The sequence below is a fragment of the Pezoporus flaviventris genome, unplaced genomic scaffold (genome assembly GCF_033815535.1).
Source record: "Pezoporus flaviventris isolate CSIRO_AGI_PZ_B2104156 unplaced genomic scaffold, CSIRO_AGI_Pfla_v1 ptg000016l, whole genome shotgun sequence".
Classification (NCBI taxonomy): domain Eukaryota; kingdom Metazoa; phylum Chordata; class Aves; order Psittaciformes; family Psittacidae; genus Pezoporus; species Pezoporus flaviventris.
The window spans coordinates 813,939-838,901 of NW_026892564.1; the positions used below are offsets into that span (position 1 = coordinate 813,939).

General features: G+C 37.3%; 1 protein-coding gene across 1 annotated transcript; it reads right to left on the reverse strand.

The window, feature by feature from the left end:
- Positions 1-2,277: 2,277 nt before the first annotated feature.
- Positions 2,278-23,870, reverse strand: NEDD1 (NEDD1 gamma-tubulin ring complex targeting factor). The gene is made up of 14 exons (XM_061454554.1): positions 23,646-23,870; positions 21,677-21,771; positions 20,170-20,286; positions 18,526-18,666; positions 13,039-13,268; positions 11,780-11,981; positions 10,019-10,202; positions 7,066-7,188; positions 6,821-6,868; positions 6,150-6,370; positions 4,972-5,134; positions 4,533-4,689; positions 3,639-3,705; positions 2,278-2,948 (listed from the first exon to the last, which is right to left on the reverse strand). Exons 1-14 carry the CDS (start codon positions 23,779-23,781, stop codon positions 2,844-2,846), a joined length of 1,989 nt encoding a protein of 662 aa, XP_061310538.1. The 5' UTR covers positions 23,782-23,870; the 3' UTR covers positions 2,278-2,843.
- Positions 23,871-24,963: the final 1,093 nt, after the last annotated feature.

The window sequence follows — 24,963 nt, forward strand, 5'->3', positions numbered from 1 at the left end:
AGTAGCACTCACAGACACATGTGAACTGATGGGCAAGCATATTGCATGTCACCTGTCAGTCATAAGGATCCACCAAGTATAAGATCTGTTATTTCTGTATCCAAATTGTCTGTGACTATTTTTCATCTTAAGGTTTAGTATCCAGAGTTATAGAGGAACTCTGCAGTTTTGCAATGAAGTCTGTAAAGCACTTTCTTCCTTTTTGGATGTCTTGTTCTTTGTATAGAAGAGGCAGTGAGCAACTTCCAAATTCATCTGTAAGTTAAGTGTCTGGAAGATGCAGGATCTCTAACTCACGAGGAGCTTGGGAGACAAGATTACCACCCCACCCCCAACATTATATATATATAGCTGTGAACATGATCTCTGTCATGGCTGTAACAATTGCCAAGTTGGAAAGGGGAACTGTACATCTGCTCTTTACTACAAAAGCATGAGGTAATGTGAACATTCAGTGAAAATGATTTGATGCCCTACGTGAACCCACAGAGGCAAAAGAGAGATTACTGAAGAATTTTAGGTAGACCTCTACATATTCATGGATCATGCTCATGCCTGCTAAGGTAGAACAATTCCAATGTAGATTATTCTCTTTAAGTAGGTCACCACAACATTTTTTTCTCAAAAAGGTTAAAACAAGCTTTATTTCAACATACAAATCAGATTTGTGTACAAGGCAAAACCTACCCATATGGTGGTAGGCATAATGGGTCTCCACATGGCATGTGTAGCTACCTGCACTACAGCAATCCTGGAATATGGAAAAAAGCCCTAAAAATCTTTTTAAAAAGGCAGAAATATCTCATTTTAATCACTCTTGCTATACTCGCCTCCATCTGGGGATTAAGTAAAACATTATACAGTTCTGAGTCAAGAAAACAAATTATCTACAAGCCAAATACCCAAGATACATGTCTGATTCCCTGCTGTTATCTGGGTACACTCACAAGAGCACTTGGGGAACAAATCAAGAGAAGCATGTATGCGAGGTTTACTTCATTAGCACTGCAAAGTGTGTAGAAGAACGGTAAGATATTTCTGCTACCTTCAACTACAATTGTTTTCATGAATTGTGTGGTCAATGTGTCAAGCTTACACATCCTATAATCTTATAAAAAAGTTCTCTACATTGTGTGTTAAGTTACTAAAAGTTTTTTTACATATTTTGCTTCCTTTCACTATGAAGTCAGATGTGATACAGAAATATTTTAAAAGCTTATAAAAGCAGGAGAACCGCAAACATTTCAAGTCCTGTCCCTAATATTAAAGGATACTTGAACACTCTCATTTTGCTACAAGATTGTATTTGTCATTAAATGACATGAAAAAAAGGAACAGTCTCTTTTTTAGAGAAAGTTAAAAATAGAGGAAAGGTATACACAGGGTTTGGTTTTTTTAAGTTTTACAACATATAAAAATAAGTTACACTATATGTTATGGCTTTCTGATTTAGTACAAGAGTGCCATCATGGACTTAAGCACTAGATGTTGTAACTAGTTAACTCACCATGTTCTCAGACTTTCCTGGTTCTGAGTTTTGATTGTGTGAAAAGAAAACAAAATATTGTGAAAATTCAGAAGCCTCCAGAACAATTCTAGTAGCAAGAAGCACTTGTAGGAGTCACTCAGACAAGTTTTTAATATAAAATTAAACTTAATGTTAAATTTTTAAAATTAATTTAAAATTGAAGTTTTAATTTAATCTCTTGGCACAAAAAAAGGCCAAGCAAAACCTCCCATGAACTTCGGCAAATTCAGAACTTCATACTCGGCTTCATTTCAGAACTGTTTACACACAAGTATGATACCATTACGCTACTGAAGTAATGACTTCTTAAGGTTTGTTATGTTAATCATACAACTGAAATACTGGTTAGATTTGGTATGCAGCTATCACAAAAAGGCTACAATTATGCTAAACAGACAAGAGGCAAAACTGCAATACAACTGCTCAATATTGTGTTGTCCACTATGAATTAAAAGCGAGCAGGAGAGGGCCCAAAAGATGCTCAAGTCAGAAATAGAAAGACTGCATCTACACAATGGTATATTATTAATGTCCGAGTATACTTACATGTGGAAGTCTAAAGCTGCAGACAGACTGGACAAGCTATGACAAAAATAAATAAAAAGAATTCTAGTTTCATTGCTAAAGCTGTAACAAAAATCTCAGTGTGTAGCGAAAGCCATATTTGCAACAATAAAGTTTACAGCAGACATGCACAAATTTCAGTCATACGAATATAATCAGAAAGATCATAGCACTGAATCTGGGAATATTTTCATGCTTTAGTTTAACTCAGGATAAAAGTTGCCAGTTGCATAAAGTTAACCAAATACTGTACTTTCCAGCTCCTTACAAACAAGGCTCCGTATCACCCAGAAGATGAGCTTTCTCTCCCCTTTTTCTCCAAGAAAAGTATCTGAAAGGCAAGCTACAGTGATTGTTTCTGACAACAGTAAAATAAAGAAGCAGCTAGAAAAGTAGGTATAGCCAAAAATTCTTACAGAAAAGGCATCTGTCCTGGTTTGATTTTGTTTGTAAAAAGGCACTTCACATATTGCTAGAACTCCGATAATGTACTTATCCTTTTAGTTTTTCTGTTAGAAGGCTGTATTTCAAGGTGGTTAGCATGAGTATGCAAACATTCTTTTTACAGTGTTTATCAATTACAATTTTATAATTACATGTAGCATCTTGCACCATTTATTTAGAAAGAAAGACTCATGTTCAAAATAATAGCAGGTCTTCATACAATACTTCAGTGATGATGGATGATCTGTCATAAGCAACACACCACCTGTAGTGAGTTCATGCTAATAAAATTATCAGTGTAAATCTTTCAGAAATGAGTCCTCAGTCTTCTGTTTTCCTCTCGTAGTCTCTCAATTTCAGCTACTAAGCTTTCATTTACAGAATATCTTTCAAGTAAAGCATGCATTTCATTCTAGAGAAAAGAAAAAAGTCCCAATCAGTAGCTATAGTTAATTATTCCAATTTTACCCTATCCGTTTTCATATCCCTTTTGAAAATTAAATAACATAGATAACACTGTTCTTTAAAAATTTTGGTAAGAAAAGTAAGATTTTTTTTTTTATACTGACATACAGTATTTTGATCATTTATATATTAGTGAATAATTTATCAAAGGATATTTTGCACTTCTTCTGGATGAGAATCTACTAATAGAGATTCCATTAAAATGTTCAGTACCCAGACAAGGTCTTTGTAATGCAGATCAAAAGAACAAAGATTCATAAAAAGGTGAAGCTAAAGAACATAGTTCAGTATGCAATGCAGTACCTATAAGTAAGCTTTCTATTTGAATTCCATCCCTCTTCCTTACTCCAGCCCTTAGTCCTGTCAAAATGACAGCTGAATTTGTCTCCCTTTTGTCTTTTTATAACTCCTGAAATATGGAATTCATAGTAACTACCCAATGCATATGCTCCCTTTATTTATCCAGCATAAAACAGTTTAACAGATTCCAGTTTACAGTTTCTCCCTCCTTCACATCCAATCCTCCCTTTCTTGTTTGTAATAAGCAAAACTGATTTTCAATTTTGAGAAGCTGGCATGCCTTGGTATTACTAAAAGGAAAAGTGAATGTATTTCCCATCATGCTGTTTATACATACCAACTGCACATGGAATTGCTTGATCATCTCCACTTGCAAATTCACAATATCTCTATGGCATGCTTCTCTGGGGGAAGAATTGCAAAAGGTCAACACAGGATTTTTACTATATTATTTCAAGATATTTTAAAGTATTCAATGTATTTTCTGTCTGTTGGCAGACACAGAACAGCTATAGCACACAGACCTACTAAGCTAATTTTGCATTGCTTTTTGTCATCAGCAGTCCTTTTTCCCTCCGCCATCTCAGTCAACATACTTCACCTTAAAACATGTGTTAGCCAATGATGCCCTAGATACAGCTCCCTCAACAGCTCTACCTGCTTCAAACTCCACTCTAAATCCATGCTAACTTGACTTCTTTCATGACAAGTGGAATGTTAGGTATCTACAAACACCAAGTAATCTGACACCATCACTTACCACACAGACATTGTTAAACGTAAAACTTCACCAGTAAAAAATACACACGGTATTTTACTTTATACATGCCAAGCTAACAACAGTCATAGCCAGTACAAGTCAACTGCCTAGATCAAACTCTTCACAGTGTCAAATTTAAGAGAAATTTCTCCTGCTGGGACCAGGTATGAGTGGGGAGGGAAAGAAATCAGCACAAGGTTTCATAAAGGCAGTAAGGACCTTGTTATGCAGATAAATTTACCACCCAAAAATTATTCAGATACTCATTCTGAAAACATGTTAGCAAAGCCATGCATTAACTGCCTTCAGAGACAGCAGTTTAATCAGTCAACAAAGCTAGATTTCTGAGATTAGGGCTCCTAATGGTTTCATTTTCTAATAAAAGTAGAAATTTCTTAAAGCAGACGCTCAAATATCTTACAAAGAAAGCATGCCACTGAAAACAAAAATATCCTGCATGAATACCAGTACCTGAGGTCATCCATTGTTTCTTGGATCATATTCTGAATGAAGTTTATTTGGAATGATGTCAGAGGTGCATTTGGTCTGCTACTCCCAATATTTTCTACTATTTTTTCTGACAATGAACTTGCAATTCCAGCAGCAACTGGTGATGTTATCTTTGGACCTTTACAATTAAACATAAATAAATAATGTTTAAAACAAACAAACAAAAATCAGTGTAATGAAGTACAAGAATTTTTATTTGTCTTGAGGCTTGTCAGTATTTTATCTAAAATATTACTTAATAAAAAAAATAGGTTTAGACTGAGTCTTTTCAGAGCCAACTACAGATATTCTAGGAGGTCTAACTGGATTTAAAGAAGCAGCAATATCGGATGTTCTGTTTTCACGCTAAGGCCATTTTATCAGGTTTCATATGAGTTTACAATCAAAATGATCCACTTACTTGTTGAGGTAGTACCATTTACTGGTAGATCGTATGCAGGATGGGCCTGAGTATTCTTCGCTAGTCTCTCATTTGTCTCAGGAGCCTTTACAGCAGTGAATGATGGTGGGGGACTTAAAGTTACAGATTCTGCACTTGATGAACTCGATTGTGAAAGCTGACCCTAAAAATAAAAGCAACAATAAAAAATACTAACTCTACTTCTTATAATTACCTAATTGCGCTTGAAGACTTCGTTTTCAGAAATGCACTTGCAAATGTTTTTAAGAACTTACTCACAAATACATGCTTTTCGTTTTCTAGCAAGACATCTTACAAATGGATCGCTAAAATATTCAAAATTGCCTCAAGTGCACACAGACAGAAAGAGCACAAAAGGCAGGGGCCTCTTAATTTTCATATCAAACATTCTGTGGAGATACTATAAGCATCATTCCTAGCCAACTCAAGACTTCTCAAAAGTGATACAAAAGAAGGCAGGGTCTCTGCAGAAGCATATCAAAGATATCTTAGATGCAGATAGGGAAAAAAGAGGGTGGAATTGACCTAATAAACAACAATCGTACTAGTCAGCAACCAACTAGTGGTCATTCTTGATCTACAAGACCTTCTTGGTCTATAAGAAATCTAGAGGGGGACTTCTTACAAGGAGAAATGGCTTTAAATTGGAAGAAGTTAGATTTAGATTAGATATAAGGAAAAAAATTCTTCACTATGAGGGTGGTGGGACACTGGCACAGGTTGCCCAGAGAAGTTGCGCGTGCCCCATCCCTGGCAGTGTTCAAGGCCAGGTTGGATGGGGCTTTGAGCAAACTGCTCTAGTAGAAGGTGTCCCTGCCTGCGGCAGGGGGTTAGAACTAGATGAGCTTTAAGGCCCCTGCCAACCAAATCATTCTATGATTCTATGATTTTCTAGAAAAATAAAAATATTCTTCAGGCTAGCCCAGTTTTGTTTCATATAAATTCTTGTAACCTGAGCTTATTTAAGAGAAGCATACATTTATCTTCCACCGCTGAAGGCCAACACACTCAGACTGCACAACATTTTACAGATCTGTCACTAGTGTGAACAGTCACAAAACAAGATTAGATGGGACACTATTACAGAATTTTCCTTCAAGTCATAGTATTCTGTGAAGTTTCTAAAAAGATCACATATAGGCATTAAAATAGCATACCTGCTTTAAGAGTTCTGTAGATTCTTGTTTTCCAAGACTTATTTTCTTTGTGTCTGCCTCTGGATGTTCTTCTTCTTTAATTGGAGACCCTACAAGTGCATGTAATGGGCTGGACCGTATTCCTTGTGCACTACTGCCCACAGGGTTTCTTTTTGCCGGAAAGGCAGTGGTGAGATGTGGGAGAAAATCCACACCCAAAATGTAGGACTGAAACTCCACACCTAAGATGAAGAGAGAATGGTGAAACACACAGGTGCAAAAAGAAACAACCACACAGCTAAATCAATCCCACAATTAAAACACCTGCACACCCACAAAAAAAACAATAAAATCACCCAAAATGCACCCACAGAAACTAAATCCTTAAATCCAACTTATCCTGTCACTATCTGTATGAAAGGAATAAACCAAGTGAAGCCTCTATATATCACTATAAATTGCATAAAGGAAAACCAGAATCACTTTAGGATAGTACTCTTAATTTCCTGTTAACAAGCTGTGTCTTAGCACTTCACTGTGTTAGCCAGTTTACAGAAAAGTTCAGTTTTTTCAGTGTCCGCTTTCATTGTTTGCTTATTTTCAATGGTGGAACAAAATTAGCATGTAATAATTAGCATAGGCCTTCAAAGGCCTATCACTATCAAAGAAAAATGTACTGAAAGTGTATTTACCATCTCCTTTTCCTTGAGGATCTTCATTCACTTTGTTTGCAATAATATCTACAAAATATCAGAACACAAGACAAATTATTTATTAAACAAAGCCTACACCAATATTCACATCATTGCATTGAGTTCATAATCAAAAGACAAATTCAAATACCAAATAGGTACAGTGGCCGGTAACACGCAACGTCAAGATGTCATGATATATGTAGATGAATGATGCTTCACAAATTTCAGTATTAACAACTCACCATCTCTGACTGGAGAAAACACATCTCCTAAACTGCTTCGACTGACATTAATATTATCAGCACTTTTCCCATGATCTGTTTCTTTAGATGGAATCACATCCAAGCTGCAACTATGGGGAAAGCCTTAAAAAGACAGTAACAGTCAGTTAGTAATTGATAACAAGTTATCCCTAAACAATCTCACAGCAATCACAATGCCTGCTAAGTGCAAAATGCACATTAGATCCTTCTACAGATTCCAGTTAGAGGGTCAACTTTAACTTCCTCATTTGGGCTGGCAACAAAGATGAACATAACTAAAAGTTACAATACTTATTAACAGAAATAAGATAGTCACATTCCTGTCCTCTTTAAGAGGGAGAGTTGCCAAACTGAATAATACATTCATTTTCAGATAAATCTACATAATGGATGCAGCAAATTTATGGACTATCAGGTGAAATGAAAACTGGCAAATGCACCTTCTGCTAAGAAGGTAACCACAATCAAATGACCAAAATTTAAATTTATTCTACAAGAAATTTGCTTCACTGGGGCCGTTAAGCATACTAAAGGGTATTCTATGAAACATCTATTTTAAAGTTTACCTGATGTTCTGATAGTCTCTGCTTGTACCTAATACTAGCAAATTGGAGTGAGGTTACAGTTGTAGACAAAAGAAACCTGTTCCTAGACCTTTCCTCATCCACCCTCAAGCCCCATTCCTGATTCAATCAGGAAAGGAATAAAAAATTAGCTTTTCTATGCATGATAGAAGGGACAGTCATCGGAAGAATGGAAGCATATCTGAGGTCCAAAAATAAGCTCAATAATTATTCAAACTACAGTTTTTACATGAGGAATACATGGAGAAGTGAACTGAACCGCTAAGATAACCATCTAAATAACTTTTGCAGTTTAGTATGTTTGAAAGACAGATCAGGACAATAAGCAAGCAGCTATGCTGTCATCACCAAACTGCTAAATCAAAAAAGTGCCTAGATTTTGCTTGTATAAGATAAGAACTGGTCAAAGAGCATTTGTGCTATGCAAGACATAAATAAATGTCCTGTAAATAAATCACCTGTACATACAAAAGCTTTATTTTGTGCCTACTTTAATATAATAAATTAACAAACCATTGTTCATAAAACCTTTCTATATACATAGAGAAGTAGTATAGATGTATGTATACTTCCTCTCCATACTACTTTTTCAAGTGATCAAAATGTGACTTTGTGGATGACTACAATTAAGCATGTCCAAGTATTCACATAAACTGGAACCTGAGTCAGGTTTAAGGTTTCATTTTTAAATGCATTAATATGTCACATTTTCCACACCTTCACATACGTCAGTTGTGACGTAGGACTGCACTTGCTAGTGCAAGTTAAACAGGAAGTTAAACTAGAAGTGTAGTTATCAACCTGTGCCAACATCTACAGAGGATCTACACGGAAAAAGCATAACATAAAATAGGGCAAAATGTCTTTTGTATATTTTTACCGAGTAAATCTAGACGTAGTAAGCGCCTAAACCAGAGGACAGCTGTTAAATAGAAGTTTTATGGGAAGCCAACTCAAAGTACATCCAAACTTCTCATCACATTCTGACTTCATTTATACTTTTGTACTTATAAATAGTCTGGGTCTTTTTACCACAAATATTTTACAGCTGTCTGAAGAGTTGTTTTTTTGTTTTAAAAATGTTGTCAAATTGCTTAACCAAATGCCCCTTATTTCTCCAAAGTTAGAGCCCATAATCAGGGTCCAGAAGAGCTTCCACAGAACAAATACAGTTTGTGATCCCTCATCCATTACCATTTTTAAGTATAAAGTCTCCATTTCTGAAGTATATAGAGGTCTTTACTTCTAGTGAACACTCGGTTCAATGAAAAATATCTGCTTTACTTGGTGAGCCTTTATTTTCTTAAAATATTTATATATTACGCATGGTCCTGATAAGGGGTAACAGCTATTACATCTTCAAAGAAAGATAAGAAAACATATATTTTAACAGAAATCAAATTTTACACACCGTTCAGTAATGTTGATTAGTAACACTCCTTGTATACATAGGAAGCATTCTACTCCACTTCGTACTTCACTGCATACCCAAGGGAAGTCATTAATACAAGTCCCTACGGACTGCAGTGGCTTATTGCCTAGTTACTGTTGCTAAATGTATTTCCCTTAAAGAGGAGGGGAAAAGTGTTGTTGCATTAAAATGGTTTGAAGACTTTCTTTTTCCAATAATCAAACTAACAGTGTAATGATATGACCAGAATTGAATTCAGAACTCCTGAACTCAATAAAATTTTAAGAATACATTTCACACAGTGGCAGAAATTTTGAATAATGCTCAGAATTCTTGTAAAGAACTTGTTAATTTCAGAAGCATAAATAGCAAGTACGGTTATACAACTAATCATACTTGCAGCTATATTTAACATCTTTCCTACCATGTGATATTGGAGTCATGCCTCACACAAAAATACAGTTCAGTTCTCACTTGGATTTTTAGACTAGGTTTCTTTTTCCCTGTGCTTTGTTTGGTTGACTTTTTTAGATAAGGCCTGTTACTCCTGCTTATTAATAGAATTACAATTCATTAGCTCTGCATTCCATACAAAAAAAAAAGGACATCAAAAAATACATCATGTATGCATTCTGACTTCCTGTAGATTTTGTTTACAAAAGAGCCCCACAATATTACCATAGTTTTCTCCTTCAAGTCCAGAATTCTAGACTTCACATGTCTAAAGCTTGAAGTAGCTCCCAATTCACTTCCCACAGTCTCCTAGTGTGTCTAACCCAGCAGGAGAGAAAAAAGGAGCAGATGCACATGCAGTTCCTTCAAACAAATGCCCTTCCCACAATGAAATTTGTATACTGTAATGGTCAAGGTACAAAATACTCCTTCCACCTTCTACATTATGCCCAATATTATTGTAAGAGCAGGAAGAGGACACTACCTGTTTTCTCCTGAAGAACCTCTCCTCCCTTATTCTCTTTTGGCAGTGTCACAGATGAAACTGTTGCTGACGCCTGAGAGGCAACGTTTTTTATGCCAGTACTTTGAACTCCTCCAAGATTAGTACCAGCTTTGACTTCTACTTTTTTGGATACAGGTTTATTTGAAGAACTCATAAGGTTAGACTGAAAAAAAAAAAAAAAGAATAAAGTTATTATTCCTTCACCTAAAAGTAAAAATATAAGCGAGTATTTCTCCTTCAAAATACTAAAAAAAAAAAAAAAAAACAAACCCAACCCTCAGTTCAAGTTGCAAAGGTTGCCTAGGAGATATGCCTTTACAAATATTTTAAAAAGTATCTTAACGTTATTTCAAAGAACATGGGAAACATCTGTATTATTACTTGAATACTATGTGGAACTGCAAAAGAATAGCAACAGAACTTAAGGTATCAACAATGCAGTGTCCTGGCATGAGCCAATTTTGATCCTAGGTTTAGGGATAAGAGGTAAAAAAAAAACAAAAAAAAACCAACAACAAAAAAACAGATTACATTATTAAGGGCTCTACATTGCAAAGGAACAGTGTTGTGGTTTAAGCCCAGCTGGCAACTCAAAACCATGCAGCTACTTGCTCACCCCCCCCATCCTTCTCCTCACACTGCTCCCAACAGGATGGGAAGGAGAATTGAAAGAATGTAAATCTCATGGGCTGATACCAGTAACTAAGGTATAATACAAAACTACTACTACCACCAGCAATAATAATAAGGGAAATAACAATGGGGAAGAATATAAAACTTAAGAGGGGAAAAATAATAATAAAAAAACACAACCCAATAAACAAGTTATGCACAACACAATTGCTCACCACCCACCAACCAATACCCAGCCCTACTTGAGCAGCAATCTGGGCCTTCTGGGTAACTCCCCCCAGTTTCTATACTGGGCATGACGTGCTATGGCATGGAATAACCCTTTGGCTAGTTTGGATCTCTCTGCTTCCTCCCAGCTACCTGTGCCCCTCCTTGCTGGCAGAGCATGAGACTGGAAAGTCCTTGATTAGGGTAAGCATTACTGAGCAACAACTGAAAACATCTGTGTGTTATCAGCACTGTTCGCAAACTGAAGTCAAAAACACAACACTGCACCAGCTAATAAGAAGAAAACTAACTGTTATGGCTGAACCCAGGACAAACAGTCAACCACTAGCAGTAACTGTCCTAGAAATAAAGAACCCCCTTCAAAGGTTCTCCCTGTCTCCACTGCATGGGCAGTGGGATTTCTGGCTACAGTAGAGCCTAATTAAGTCTTGGAAGAACCTCTTAAGCCTTCTCTATTATTTAATCAACTTTACTATGTATTTACACCTGCAAAAGACCATGCAAAATACCTGAAGACAGGGAGCTGCGTGTCTTCCTCTTAAGTGGAAGGGCCACCATAGACCTTTCTACTACTGCCCACGAATGAGTCTAAGGTGCCACAAACCAATCTGCAATGGCAGCATATTCACACCAGCAAATTCAAGACTAAAGTTTCACTCAGTGAAAACAGAGTGGGGTGGGGGGGAATTCCAAATTAAAAAAAAACTTAAAATGGCACTGAAGACCAAGCAGTTTACAATTTCTGCCTTGGTGTGAACCACTTTTGTTGGCATCATTAATGCTTACAAATGGAATGCTAACATTTTCTTTTAGAATTTAAACTTATGCTTAACATTCATCAATCTACGTATTGACTGATAAAAAGGAAAGTTTTTTTACCTTGGAAAAAGTGCTACTGAACTGAAGACGTATGCATTTCACACAGCCTTTGTGAGCAACAACTGTTTTCACTGGTAATGTCAGTTGTCTTAAGTCATACTGGCAGATTTTTCCCCGGGAACATCCTATAGCCAAAGTAGTACCATCAGGCATGAAGTCTACTGTTGTCAGAGGAAAATCAGCTACTATTGTTGTCAGTAACCTTCAAATAGGAGAAAGGACAGGATAAAGAAGCTTTTAGAGTTCAGAAGTTAGACCTCAAAACAGAGTATCTAAAAATATAACTTCATAATTCAGCTACGGGTCCGTAGTTCCACTTCTCTAGTGCCAAGTAAATTCAGGGAAATACCTTACGGAACAGTGGATTAGGCTTATACTACACATTCCTGCTTAACAAATCAAAGACTGCGTGTACCCCCCCCCAAATTCCACCAGGACAGGATCAAACTGCCTTCATAACAGCAGCTGACACCAACATGATTGACTGTCATAATTTTAAGTAGCAATCATACATTGTACATCCTTTAGCTTCCCAAGCCTGTATTCTCTAACCTTCTCGCAACTCTAGGAACAACTTCAGGTTCTAGTTTGCCTAGAAGCCAGACTCCTGCTTTTATTCAGCCGGAGTGAAAGCACAGCTCACACCAGAACCATGAAGCCCTTTGTCCTACCCTCTTATTACACAGTCCCATCACCTATGCCCCATGTTTCCTTCTTTTCAAACCAATACTCTACCATATTTAAGGGAATAATTATTCACTGTGAGAGTGGTGAGACACTGGAAGAGGTTCTATGACTTCATAATATTTAAGGATTGCTATCTCAGCAGCTCTGTGTACCACAGTTGTGTCTTCTATTATGAAGCAGAAAAGCAGACAAACTAAGCTCAAGGGCATGAAGGGGCACGAAGGTCCTCACAAGCTGTACTGCCCCTTAGAGAAGCTAATTGTTCTGCATCAACAAGAAAAGCCGCCACACAAGCACTGCAGAGCAGTCACTTGTATGTAGCACCTCAATTAGTTGCCACATGCCTTGGGATTTTTTTAGTTGTTTATTTGGGGGGGGTGTCTGTTTGGTTTTTAAATAAAAAAGCAAAATGGACTATGGGACAGGTTCTCCAGTAGCAGTATGCCAACCACTTCAACCATTCTGAATATGGTCTGAATTAAATGTTTCATTTCATAGTTTGGCATGCCTTTTCATTTCACAAGAAATAAATAAGGATCCTTCCAAAATCAAAAGGTCTTTAAAATACTCACTTTTTACTTGAGGTGTCATAGAGAATAATTCTTTTATCCAAACCTACAGTTACAAGCAGCAGCTTATTAACTGGAGAAAAGCAGATTTCTGAAGCTGGTGCTTTATGAGCATTTTCAAAATTATGATATGGGTTCTGGCTATTTACATCCCATAGAGTTACATTTCCACTGTCAGAAACACTGCCCAGCAAGGATTTCTTAAAGGATGAATATTTCAAGTGTCGAACAGGCTGTAAAATAGACATAAAAAATGAAGTGCAATAACTATCAACACCATACTAGATTATTTTCTAAACACACAAACACATTAGAAATACAGATGCTACACTAAGTTAAAGTAGTCTAGAATGGCTGGCCACGCTGAAAAATAAAATGTGTTTTTAAAAGAAAAAAAATCATTTTTCATTACTATGCCACTTTTGCTATTAGAGGGGCAGATATTTTTTTTCCCATGTACCAGTATGGGGTACCATATGAGCTGATCAGTAAAACGAATGACAAGGTTAAAAAAAAAACCAAAACCACAAACTTCTAGAAAAGTTTCTTGATTTTTCATCAAGTATCATGCCATCACACACACTACAAAATAACCCACACCACATCTAAAATCAGTGCAGTGTAAAGCTACATTATTTTACTGATTAGTCGCCTGTAAAGAACGTTAAACTTAATTCCCTTCCACTGATTTTAAGTATTTGATGTAAGCCAATTAGGTAAGACAGACTCCAGAGTTACGCATGTAGATCCTGCAGAAGAACAGACTTTTGCATGTTTTATCAATGCAGCCTTGCTATCCCAGAACCATGTAATTCAGGACCTTAACTTGCCTTTCAGAAGCAGGCAAGCATTTTGTTTACACCATATAGGTTCAGAGGATATTTCAGAAACTCACTGCTCTAATACTAACTTACAATACTTAATTTCCAGATTAATTTATGATCCATTTGCACCAATTCACTCCTGTGCCAATAATGCCCTTACACTTAAATTGCTTCCAAACTCCCCAGTGCTGCTTTTTCCTGTTTTAATAAACATCGATACCTCACCTTCTTTCAGGCTTTATTCCACTATATGCAATATGCAAGATACAGCCTCCAAAGACTTTTTCAGTACCATCAGTCTCTTTGCAGCTCTCATAGTTTGTATCTTTCTTGCATATGGACAACCCAAATCTTGTACGATCCTCAAAACATTTTGCTATTGCCTTAGCAAAGGCAGTAACACTTCCTCCATTTTGTACTGTAAATACCTATCCCAACATATCCTAGATTGCATTTTCTTTGTTGTGATTCAGTCTGTTCTGGCTGCTCACTGCCATTTTATGATCAAGCAGCCCGAGCCCTTCTTTCTCTTGGGACTTTTCAAATCCTAGTCTAATAAGAAAGGCCTCAGTGGGGATGTCTCAATTTTTATCCTGGGATATTTGTTCCCATGTATATTATTTCAATCCTTTATGGGCACTGCCACTATCCTCTCTTACGGACAATATCTTCCAACTGTGTCTCATCAGAGCTCTACTTCTCTGTCATAGCCATTGCTGAAAACATTAAACAAGATTAGCTGCTGCAACCTAACAAATATTTTCTTTCAATATTACATACTGTCTTCTTTCCTACAGCCTATTTCTTACCCCTTCTCGATCGTTTTCTAACCTACATCCTCTTCTTCTCACAAGGCACTGAAATAAGGCTCTACTCAAGTCCAGCTGGATGAGAGATGTTACATTTTATTTGTCTGAAAATGCTCTCAGAAAGCTATTATATTATTTCAGTATAGACCATACCACAATGAATTGTACTGGATTTTATCCTATTTCTCTCTTTAACTTCATTTTAATGGAGATGTGTTGGCTCACATGCCTCCAAACTAGCACTTGTATTGCATGTCTCACTGGAAGCCTATTTGCTCCACAAAGCAGCACCCTCAACTGCATATTCAAGTAAGACAGAAGATGACTATTTATAATCAATATGGTCCTCCACTGGACATGGAGACATTTTTATTAGCATTTTCAGTTTGTTTACATTAAAAAAGGAAAGACTGAGTGACTCGGGAATAACATCTTCAATTATATACATGATTTACATGACAAACATGCCTGTCCCTCACAGTTCTCTAAATTCTTCAGCTCCAAATACCTTCCTTACTGCCTCTGGCATTTGCTCATGTTCCATTTTCTCACTCCTCCATCCTCCTGCCCACCAAGATTACTTTCTCCAGCTTTCCTCAAGCCTCCCTTACTATCCTGCCAAGTCTCCCATTTCCTTTTCTCATTTTCCCTTTTAATCTCACAGGCCCAAGGCAAGTTCTCCATTCTCTTTCATATACATTCTTCTCCATATTACCTCTGTTCCCCACTTTCCATTGAAGTCATGGTGTTTCCTCAGAACAGCTTAAAAGTTTAATTTCAGGTTGCCGATGAAGGAGATGTGAGGAAGCTCCTATTTACTCCTCACTTTCACTGAATTAGGTTAGCAACAAACTTCACTCGCAACAATGCAATTTCTAGATCAGACTCATGGAACAGAGGTGCTTAAATTTGAATACACTTCTACAAGACAGTCAAATGCATCCCTGACTATGCTACATGTCGAAGTTTCAAACTCCTGCCCTGACAGCTGAAAGGCGGCATGAAAAAAACCTCATCTCTGAAAGGCTGCTTGACAAGATAAAGCCAAAACATTTCATCTCCCAAAAGCAAGTCAATTAATTTGAAGTTTTATCTTTAAGCTTCACAATAAAACAGCCAAATGAGGAACAGTGCACTTCAGAAAAGAGTTGGCCCATTGCTGAGAAGAACTTTTTCACCACTGGGAAACAAGCAAAAAGCCCAAAGCTAAACCAAGTGGTCTAGCATCATTAATTACCTTATTTAAAGACAGGATAGTTTCTTAATCTCCTTTATACCTTACTGAGCCTTGTAAGTGAGAAAGCAGAGGTAAATACAGTTGATAGTCTTCAGCTTTTAAAACTATTTTCACTGCATGGAGTGACCAAAACTCATCACACTTCTTTACAAATTAGCCAGCTGTTCAAACAACTGAACTAAATCCTGTTGCTAGGAGAATACCACCAGGCAGTGAAGACTTGAGCAAACATGTTTTGAAACAAACCTTAATTCATCCTCACAACAGCAAGCAGATAAGAATCTGGTAGTCTAAATAAATACCAACAGCAAAGACAAATTACAGGATTTGCAAACAACTCCGTGCAAGAACTCAACTCTAATAAAGCACAAAGGTGTTTCTAAATCAAAATCAGTTAAGAGAATATAGGCCAATGCTCATATGAAAAGAAAATTGGTTAAAGTCACAGAAAGCACTGCAACCTTGGGCTATTCTACTGCTTTTAGAGTCTATCCAATATCAGAAATTAACTGGCAAGGAAACTACATTCCATCATGGTAACACAAACACAAGACAAGCTAAATTTTGTAAGGTCAGTTTGACCCCACATTCCCCAATTGTAAATAAAAGTTACTAGGGAGAGGTGAACCCTACTAAGCCAGACAGCTAGTGCCAGGATCAAACAGGACAATACACTGGGTATCTATTCAAGATTACTCTTAGAAAATTGGGCCCCTGAACTATAAATCAAGTAAAGGCTTTTTAAATCTAACAGAATTACACTAGTCTTAGATATTTGCTTCAGTGCACAATTAACCCTGAAATTCTTTACAAGTACCAATTAAACCCCCAAACAAAAAATAAAGCTATTTTTGCACATAAGAAGAAAGATAATTTTTAGGATGTAAAATAAGCTGATAAACTGGGACATCTAAGTAGCCATCTCATTACAGAATTACAGCTCAATTCCATTTTAAATTAAGACTGCAATCAAAGAACTGCCCCCCTTTAGAAAATGTTATAGACCCTTTCAGAAGTGAACAGTAGCTCTGTGCTTGCAATTATTTTGATTTAAAACTTCAAATATCTTTATCCATCTTAAAGGTCACTCAGCTTTGCAGCAGGCCTCTTGATCTCATCTACCAAAATAGCTATTCATTGCATCACTTACTCCTAATCACTTTTTGGTGGAAAGAGTCAAATATATCAAACAGGTTGATGTAAATCATCCTCATAAGAATTTCTTAATTTTCCAATTAACTAGCAGCATAGTCCCTGCTCTGGATACTCATCTCAGCCACGTAATCCCACCATGGATTTCCCTATAGCTCCTGCCTCCTCTTCACATATTTCATGAGATTATAACAATCCAATCAGAAAAATGAGCTGACTACACAGATGGATTTTTAAGATCAAACCAAGTATGAAGTACAATTTTGCTTCAATGTAAGTATGAGACTGGTGATGGATCAGACACTGCAGCACCTAAAAGCAGAGAGTTTGAATTTAACAGAGATTTTTCAACAGAAAGTATACCGCAATTCCCGCGATGCTATAAAGTTGTAAGAGATTTTTCACCAAGTTAATACTGTTCATGCTAGACAGAAGACAAATTTAACTTCACACTCTAGCTGTAATCGAGGACCAAAAAAGCTGTTGCAGTAACAGAAAATGAGTAAATCAAAACTTCAGTATTCCCTGCAACATTAAAGGTCAGGTTTAGGACCAAAGCGATGTTTCTGCATCCCCTAGGCAGCTCCTACCTCTGTAAAAATGACTTGGTAATTAAAAAAAAAAAAAAAAAAAGTATGCCTAGAACATAAATATTTGGCTGTGCCTAAGACAACATTCAGACTACGAACACGCACTGGAACTTCTGATGGGACAACACAGCTCATTTACTACCACAGGTGCTCTTACATCAAGGGAATTCCCCTAATGACATCCAATAATTCTCCAGTATCTTTTGAGCCTGCAGAAAGAAATTGCAGTGTAAAACCCTACCAAAGCCCTTAAGTAGTACACATGCTTTGTGTTTATCTTTTGTACAGTTTTCCTTCAAATTACTTACCAAAATCTTACTTAAACACCTAAGTAGGTAATACAAAATCTCATTGCTTTTCTCCTTGAGCATCTGTGCAATTTTGATCTCCAAATTAAATGAATTTATTATTTCCAAACACAGGCTTATATTCATCCCTACTATACAGATGTCTCTGTTTAGTTGTAAATCTTATTATTTTGGGTAAGTCAGAACCCAAGCTATGTGGTCGCTGTTCTTTGCAACAACATATATCAAGTCGTGCACTGAAATCCTGCTTCGGTTTGTAAAGCCAACTGTTTTCCATTCCGTTCTAACATATGCAGAAGTTTGTTCTTGGGGAACCAGAGTCTACAAAGTAAACTTTGTTGTAACCTATATATAAGTAAAGATACTTGAGAAATTTGCATTTCAATGTTGACTATAACTGAAGACTAGAATACACACAATGGTCTGGCTTTTCCTTTCCTTAAGTGCACTCTTGAAAATTAAAAGGAAACAGATTAACAAAACTCAAAAGCTCTTGATATGTACTTTCAATTTCTAAACACTGTGAATTAAGGCTTCATACCTGAAAAGAACTTAATACAGATAGCCTACCTGATGGCTGCCATAACCAAAGGGAGTACTTGATAAATTGGTGGTAACACTGTGTAGGATAATTTCACCACTCAAAGATCCAGAGGCAATGTAACTGTCATTCCAGTTATATGTAATACACGTGACTTCACGTTTATGATCCTGTGGGGGAGCAAGGTTAGAAGGAGATGGTTAAAGACATTCAGGATAACCTTATTTCTTCCTAATCTGTGCTTTTGCAGAAAAACTTTTTTCTGATAATCTGTAACATTTAAAAAGATTAAGAGTTATTATGGAATATCCCAGGAAACAGCAGCAGAGCGTACTGAAGATCAACCATTACATTTTAACCACTGTTTGTTTTCAGAAGATTGTTTTAATATATCAGTAAAGATGATGCTGTAATTATATATGATACTTCAATAGGACAACCACAAAGATATCTATGACATGTCATTAATGTTATTATAAAAGTAAATTCTTCCAGAAACCAGCGATATCTGAATAAATTTTCTGTTAATCTGGTGTACTACTGCCAGCTTTCCCTTCCATCACTTTTTAGTATTAACACACATATTTTCAAGGCTAGGCTGGACAAAGCCTGTGGTGAGATGGTTTAGTGTGAGGTGTCCCTGCCCATGGCAGGGGGGGTGGAACTAGATGATCTTAAGGTCCTTTCCAACCCTAACGATTCTATGATTCCGTATTTACCAAAAAGTTTTTCAATACAGTCATTTGCAATGATGACACCGTGTTTACTGAATACACAGGGGAAGACAATCAAGTACTTTTAGCCCAAAAAGGAGAAGGAGATTTTTAAACTATTGTATTAGCTAGTTAGTAGCTTTGTTTCAAACTGTAACTTTAAAAGTCTGGGGAAAAAAAAAAAAACAAAAAAAAACAAGAAGAAGAAATCAAAGCTAAAGTATTATAGCCTCTTTTAACAGGGAGAGCAAATCATCTACTGAAGGCATCATGGAAATATACTAGACCTTCCCAAGTTGGGCATCATAACAAGGTTTTAAAGAATTCATACTGGACCAGTTAGAAGTTGACAACCATGTCCCAGTTTTGCATAACATTAGTTCTACTACTGTATTCTACCAATACAAAAGTGTTGTCTGGTTTGATATACCAGAAACAGCAATTACCTGAAATGCTGCCCTTGGAAAAGATCCCCATCAGAGAATATCAACACAAAACTCCAAAAATAAAAAGCCGATTCTTAAAATTGTTAAATTAAGCTTAGTATTTACAGCACATAAAGAACTTAAACAGGAGAGATGTAGGTTAGATATAAGGAAGAAATTCTTTATTGTGAGAGTGGTGAGGCACTGAAACAGGGTGCCCAGAGAAGCTGTGGCTATCCCTTCCTTGGCAGTGTTCAAGGCCAGGTTAGATGGGGCTTACAGCAACCTGGTCTAGTGGAAGGTGTTCCTGTCCTTGGCAGGGGGCTTGGAATTAGATGATCTTTAAGGTCCCTCCCAACCCAAACCATTCTGTGATTCTCTAAGAACACAAAATTGAACAAGACATTTAATGGGTGCTTGCTCTCATCTATGAACTTGATCTCCCAGATACATGACTTAGAGAAAGCATATGTTTTACAGCTGGCAGGAAAACCTGAAGTTATGAAAGCTACAGTGCTTCCTCAGCCAAACTTACCTTAAGGCTACGGTAAACCTTTCTGGATTTCAGATCCCAGATATTAACTGTGTTATCAAGGCCTCCACTTACAATATATGAAGAACTAGTATTTAAGCTTACACATGTCTGGCTTGCCTGACAGAGAAGGAAAAAAAAAAAAAAAGTATGTTAAGGATAATTAAGGGGTTTATCAAGTGATTTGCACAGTGATTTGTGTTTTCTTCTTCATTAACACAAATAGTCCCACTGACCAACAGTGCTACTGGTACACTACAGCCATTTCCCATCAAAAAGCATTTAAAATGCAGTCCAGTTTGGACATAAGTTTAATATACTTTAAGATCTAAATAAATTAATTCGTAAACTCTTACTTTCCTGTTTCAATTTTTTAGCACCTTTTCCATCAATATTCATTTTCCCTTTAAATTACAGCCCCCTAAAGTGCAATCATAAGGCTTCCACTCCAATAGTGTCTTTAAAAAGAAAATGCTAAGTTCAAAAAAAAAAAATGCCTCCTTAAAAGAAAATCAAAACGTTGTCTAAGTCATGTACTTCACATTCCCTAAACATTACAAAGAATATTATAGCAGCAAACCTCATAATTTGATAAAGCGATTCTTTTTAAAATAGCTGAAGTACCAGCTTTCGGAAAAAATGTCAATCTTAATGATAGACCTAGATAGAGGACAAATTATTATGCAGTTCTATCATGTTGAAAATTCACTTTTAAGTTCCTGAGATTTGAACAAAGAAAACACAAGTCCATCTAATTATTGACATGGAAAAATTGGAAATGATTCCATTAGTAACAGATCAGATTTAACGAAATCTCCTGGACAAACACTCCACTTGTGAAAGCCTATGCTTCAGCAGCCTTAAGGTCAGGTTTGAACATCTTTTCAGAAAGTTTCCAGTCCAAATTAGCATTAGAATAGCTATCCAAAGAGAATAATTAGAATGGTTTAGAGCACTATCAAGTCAATAAAGTAACCAGTCAAGATACTCTCCTAAAACTAAGTCCACCTTTCTGAAGAATTTTTAGTGCCACACTTCCATTTAACAGGGGGAAAAAAAAAACCACCGTAACAGAATTTCATGTATTTTCAAAAGCTGGCACATGTACACCCTTAGAACAACCTTTGCATAGACTCATGTTTTTCAATGTACAATTCACAGGCATACGTAATACTGACAATTCAAGTTGGAAAATGCAGTTCAAACTTGAGCTCTGCAGTCACCTACACATTAGATCAAGTTTGGACCACTGGCTGTCTTGTGCTATCACACTGGAGCTCAGAAGGCCAATTCCCCTAACATAAAGCTATACAAGCATCACATGCTATTGTAGAACCACTACTCTCCCCTGTTCGTATGTATTTGACTATACACAAGGAGATGTTTTTACATGTGTCATAACTCTAACAATACTAAAATTAAATTGATCCCAACAGTCAGATGCAATACAAACAGAACAAAAGGTGGAGTGGGGAATAAAAAAACAGGGAACCGCATAACTCATACTTACTCCTTCGGCTATTTCAAAGAGTGGAACAGGTTTGCTTTTACAGCTTGAAACAACTATTTTATCACCAGCAGCAGAAGCAGTGGCCAGGTATCTATCTTAGTCACAAGTTAAGGACCATAATTGTGTTATACTGGTGATTAATATAAGCAACAGCAAGTTTCCCTTACTAAACAGAAGACAGATTGGTTAAACAGTCTAGGTACTGTACCTTGAAGGGACCTAGAAATAAGAAACATAAGGCTATTTTCCAAGCTTTCATTAAGAAGCTCTTGCATTAACTACAGCCCTTACTTCCCAGTATAAGGCAGAGCAATTTCTTTCAGAGAGAAGAGAAATATTTGACAGACATTATTTAGGAGCTCTTAACCACTAAGACAGCTTAATCAGCCTACATTTTTGTTTCCCTACCACCCCCAAGTAAGAGTCCCATTTATCACTAGAGTCCAGAGGAATGTCTAGCAGAGTATGGATTTAAGGAACAGCCCTGTTTGTGACAAACCATATAGTTTCTAAACTACAATGCATGTTTGTTAATTTGTCTCCCCCTGTACTGAGGGAAGAAAAACAAAACCCCCAAAAGAACCTTTTACAATACCAAGCACCTCAAAGTAGTAAGAAAAGCCTTCAACTGCAGAGCATGGAATCTGCCCCGAACCCACACCAAACAAATCAAGTAATCATTTAGATCTGTTCCCTGTATGCCTCCAGGCCAATGCCCATAGTGATTTGATATTTGCTTATTTAAGAACATGCAGGTTAATTAGCTGGATTTAACACCAAAGAACTGGCAGGCAGATCAGTGCTTCCTATTGCTTTCAGCATTTTAAGGCACCGTTTTAGCTTACAGAATTTTACAGAACCAAAATCAGTGCTTTACCCCTAACAAATTAACAAACATTCAAAAGCATACAGAGTAAGAAACTTCAGTTTTAGGGGATGGAGGGGAGACTAGGCAGAAAAAAGGATAAGAAGACAGTCTATAGCTAAAATTTATTAAACACGTATAAGTATATATAAAAGCATTGCCTCTATGCTTCAATTTCTCTGCAAGCTCCATAGCCAAAACATTCATTTGAGCTCTGATTGTTCTAACTTTTTTCCTTATCCATCCATTTACTTGCAGACTTAAGAGGATAGATATTCATAACTTGCAGGACTTAACTGTTTATGTGCCAGCATCCTGCCTTCCTTTTACATCAAGATCAGGCATCACCACCTTTTCCCATGACAGCCATACAAGCTGTTCAGCTGACAGTACACCATTTGCATTACTCATATATTCACCTGGCACCCATCATCATCCTGTAATAGGCCTCCAAGGCTGAGGTGAAAGGTCTGAATGGACCAGATCCATTCTCAGCATAAATAACTACCATTCTATGAATGTTTTCCTTCACATCATGTTTGGGCTTCCTCTGTAAATGCTACAAACAGCACAAAGAAAACCAGTGCCTACAGAGTAAATGGTAAGTATATGCTATCAAAGCCTATCAGAATCAATGAGAAGCTGTTCAAGAACAAACAAACAAACAGAATCTTTCATTACAATTTTCCTCTCTACACTATAAATAGAATTTTATTACACTATTAATTGCTTTGTTCAACCTGGTCAGTAAATTAAGCACTGTGTTGAAAGTGAATATTGTAATCAGCTATTGAAGAAACAAATGAGTAAGCTTTACAGTTGTTAGGCAATTCAAGCATATCATAATCATTAAAAAAGTGTTAGCCTCCTAAAGGAAGAGAAACTTCTTCAGAAGCATTTACCAGCATGAGCTGATTTTGTACATCACTTCAACACAGAGAGCCACAAAATTTTCTTGACAATATACACAAATCTTTTCATACAAGACTTCAAAACTGCATCAGGCCTGTGATTCGCAGACACATTAACAAATGTAATAAATAAATAAATTACTGAGATTTTGCAGAACACCCACAAAACTACGGTTCAAACTGTAAAGGATACTATTGCTGGCCCAACACAGCGAGCTGACTGGATGTGTGGGGGTATGTGGGTTGAACTGCTCCACCACAGTTAGAGATAAGGAATCCCAAATTTTAATGTCATCTCCTGATGAAGCAAAACGTATGCTTTCTTGCATGGCTGCACCTGGTTTTGCAAAAATAAATTAAAAAATTAAATGCACATGTATATAAAGTAAAATATGCAACAAGCAACTTTAGAAGTCAAAAATATTTTAATCTATACCATCTAATGCTATTTTCTTGATAACACGGGCATTTATTTGGAATTACATTATTACTACAATTCAGCTGAGTATACTGCTGAAAGCAGCAGACACTACACACTCTTGTTACTTGAATTCTTGAAAAAAAAGTATGCTTTCTTTTTCACAAAGGGAAAGCCATTCCCTCCGGGGCATCACCAAGAGACTCGAATGATGCTATATCTCCGCAGTTTACAGCTGTCAGTCACGAAGCCGTGAGTAGTTCGAAGCCTCATCTTCCACCAGTAGATGGAGATATACAAGCTAGAATCAAACCGGCTGTTGTAGGGGAAGGCTGCAAGTTTGGACCTAAACGACTCACTGCGGCGTTCGTCTCACCACACTGTGAAGGAGGCATTCGAGAACCCTTTAAACTAAACTTTTAACAGTAGAATACCAGCCACAACAATCACATTTCAACGCATCTTACACAACGTTATAGAACAAATAGATCATCAACAATGTACGACTGTTTAGACTGACACCATTTTCAGAGTTAAGAAGCCAGGTTAGCAGATTCCAGGTCTGTAAAGTTTATGCTCAGCTTCTTACTCTGAGTAATTTTAAACTAGCAACAAACAAGAACTAAAAGATAAGACTCTCCTTCACTTGAGAGCATTACTGCCTTTCAGCCTAAAGTTCCAGGGACGTTTCTACATAGCTTTAGGCCACTAATTCTCACTGCCGAGAATGGCACACAACACTGACAACGCTACCGAGGCAAATCTAGCGCCCACAACCGCCCGCGCTCGGCCGTTGCTCAAGACATCAGCCGCGGAGCTACGCTCCGCTCCCTCGCTGCTCCTCCAGCCTCGCATGAGGCTTCTCTCCCTGCTCAGCACTTTCAGCCCCGGAGGCCGCGGGAGAGCCGCTCGGCACCGACACCGCCCGGCCCCGGCCCTGCTCCTGCCAAGGCGGGCCCCACGGCGGGCCTCCCTCCGTTCTGCGCTCTCCCCGCGGCGCGTCGGGACGCCCATCATCCCCCGCCACTGCTGCCCACCTGGCAGGACGGACACCAAGCCCAACCCGTGCCCCTTCCTTCCCTTCCCGTCGCCT

Bases quoted from the DNA above. Each gene is read 5' to 3' on its own strand.
- NEDD1 (XM_061454554.1), bottom strand. From the start codon at position 23,781: ATGCAAGAAAGCATACGTTTTGCTTCATCAGGAGATGACATTAAAATT. The intron at 3,706-4,532 runs GTACTGGTATTC...TTCTTCCCCCAG, and splicing joins GAAACAATGGATGACCTCAG to AGAAGCATGCCATAGAGATA. The intron at 2,949-3,638 runs GTATGTATAAAC...TCTTTTCTCTAG, and splicing joins AGCAATTCCATGTGCAGTTG to AATGAAATGCATGCTTTACT.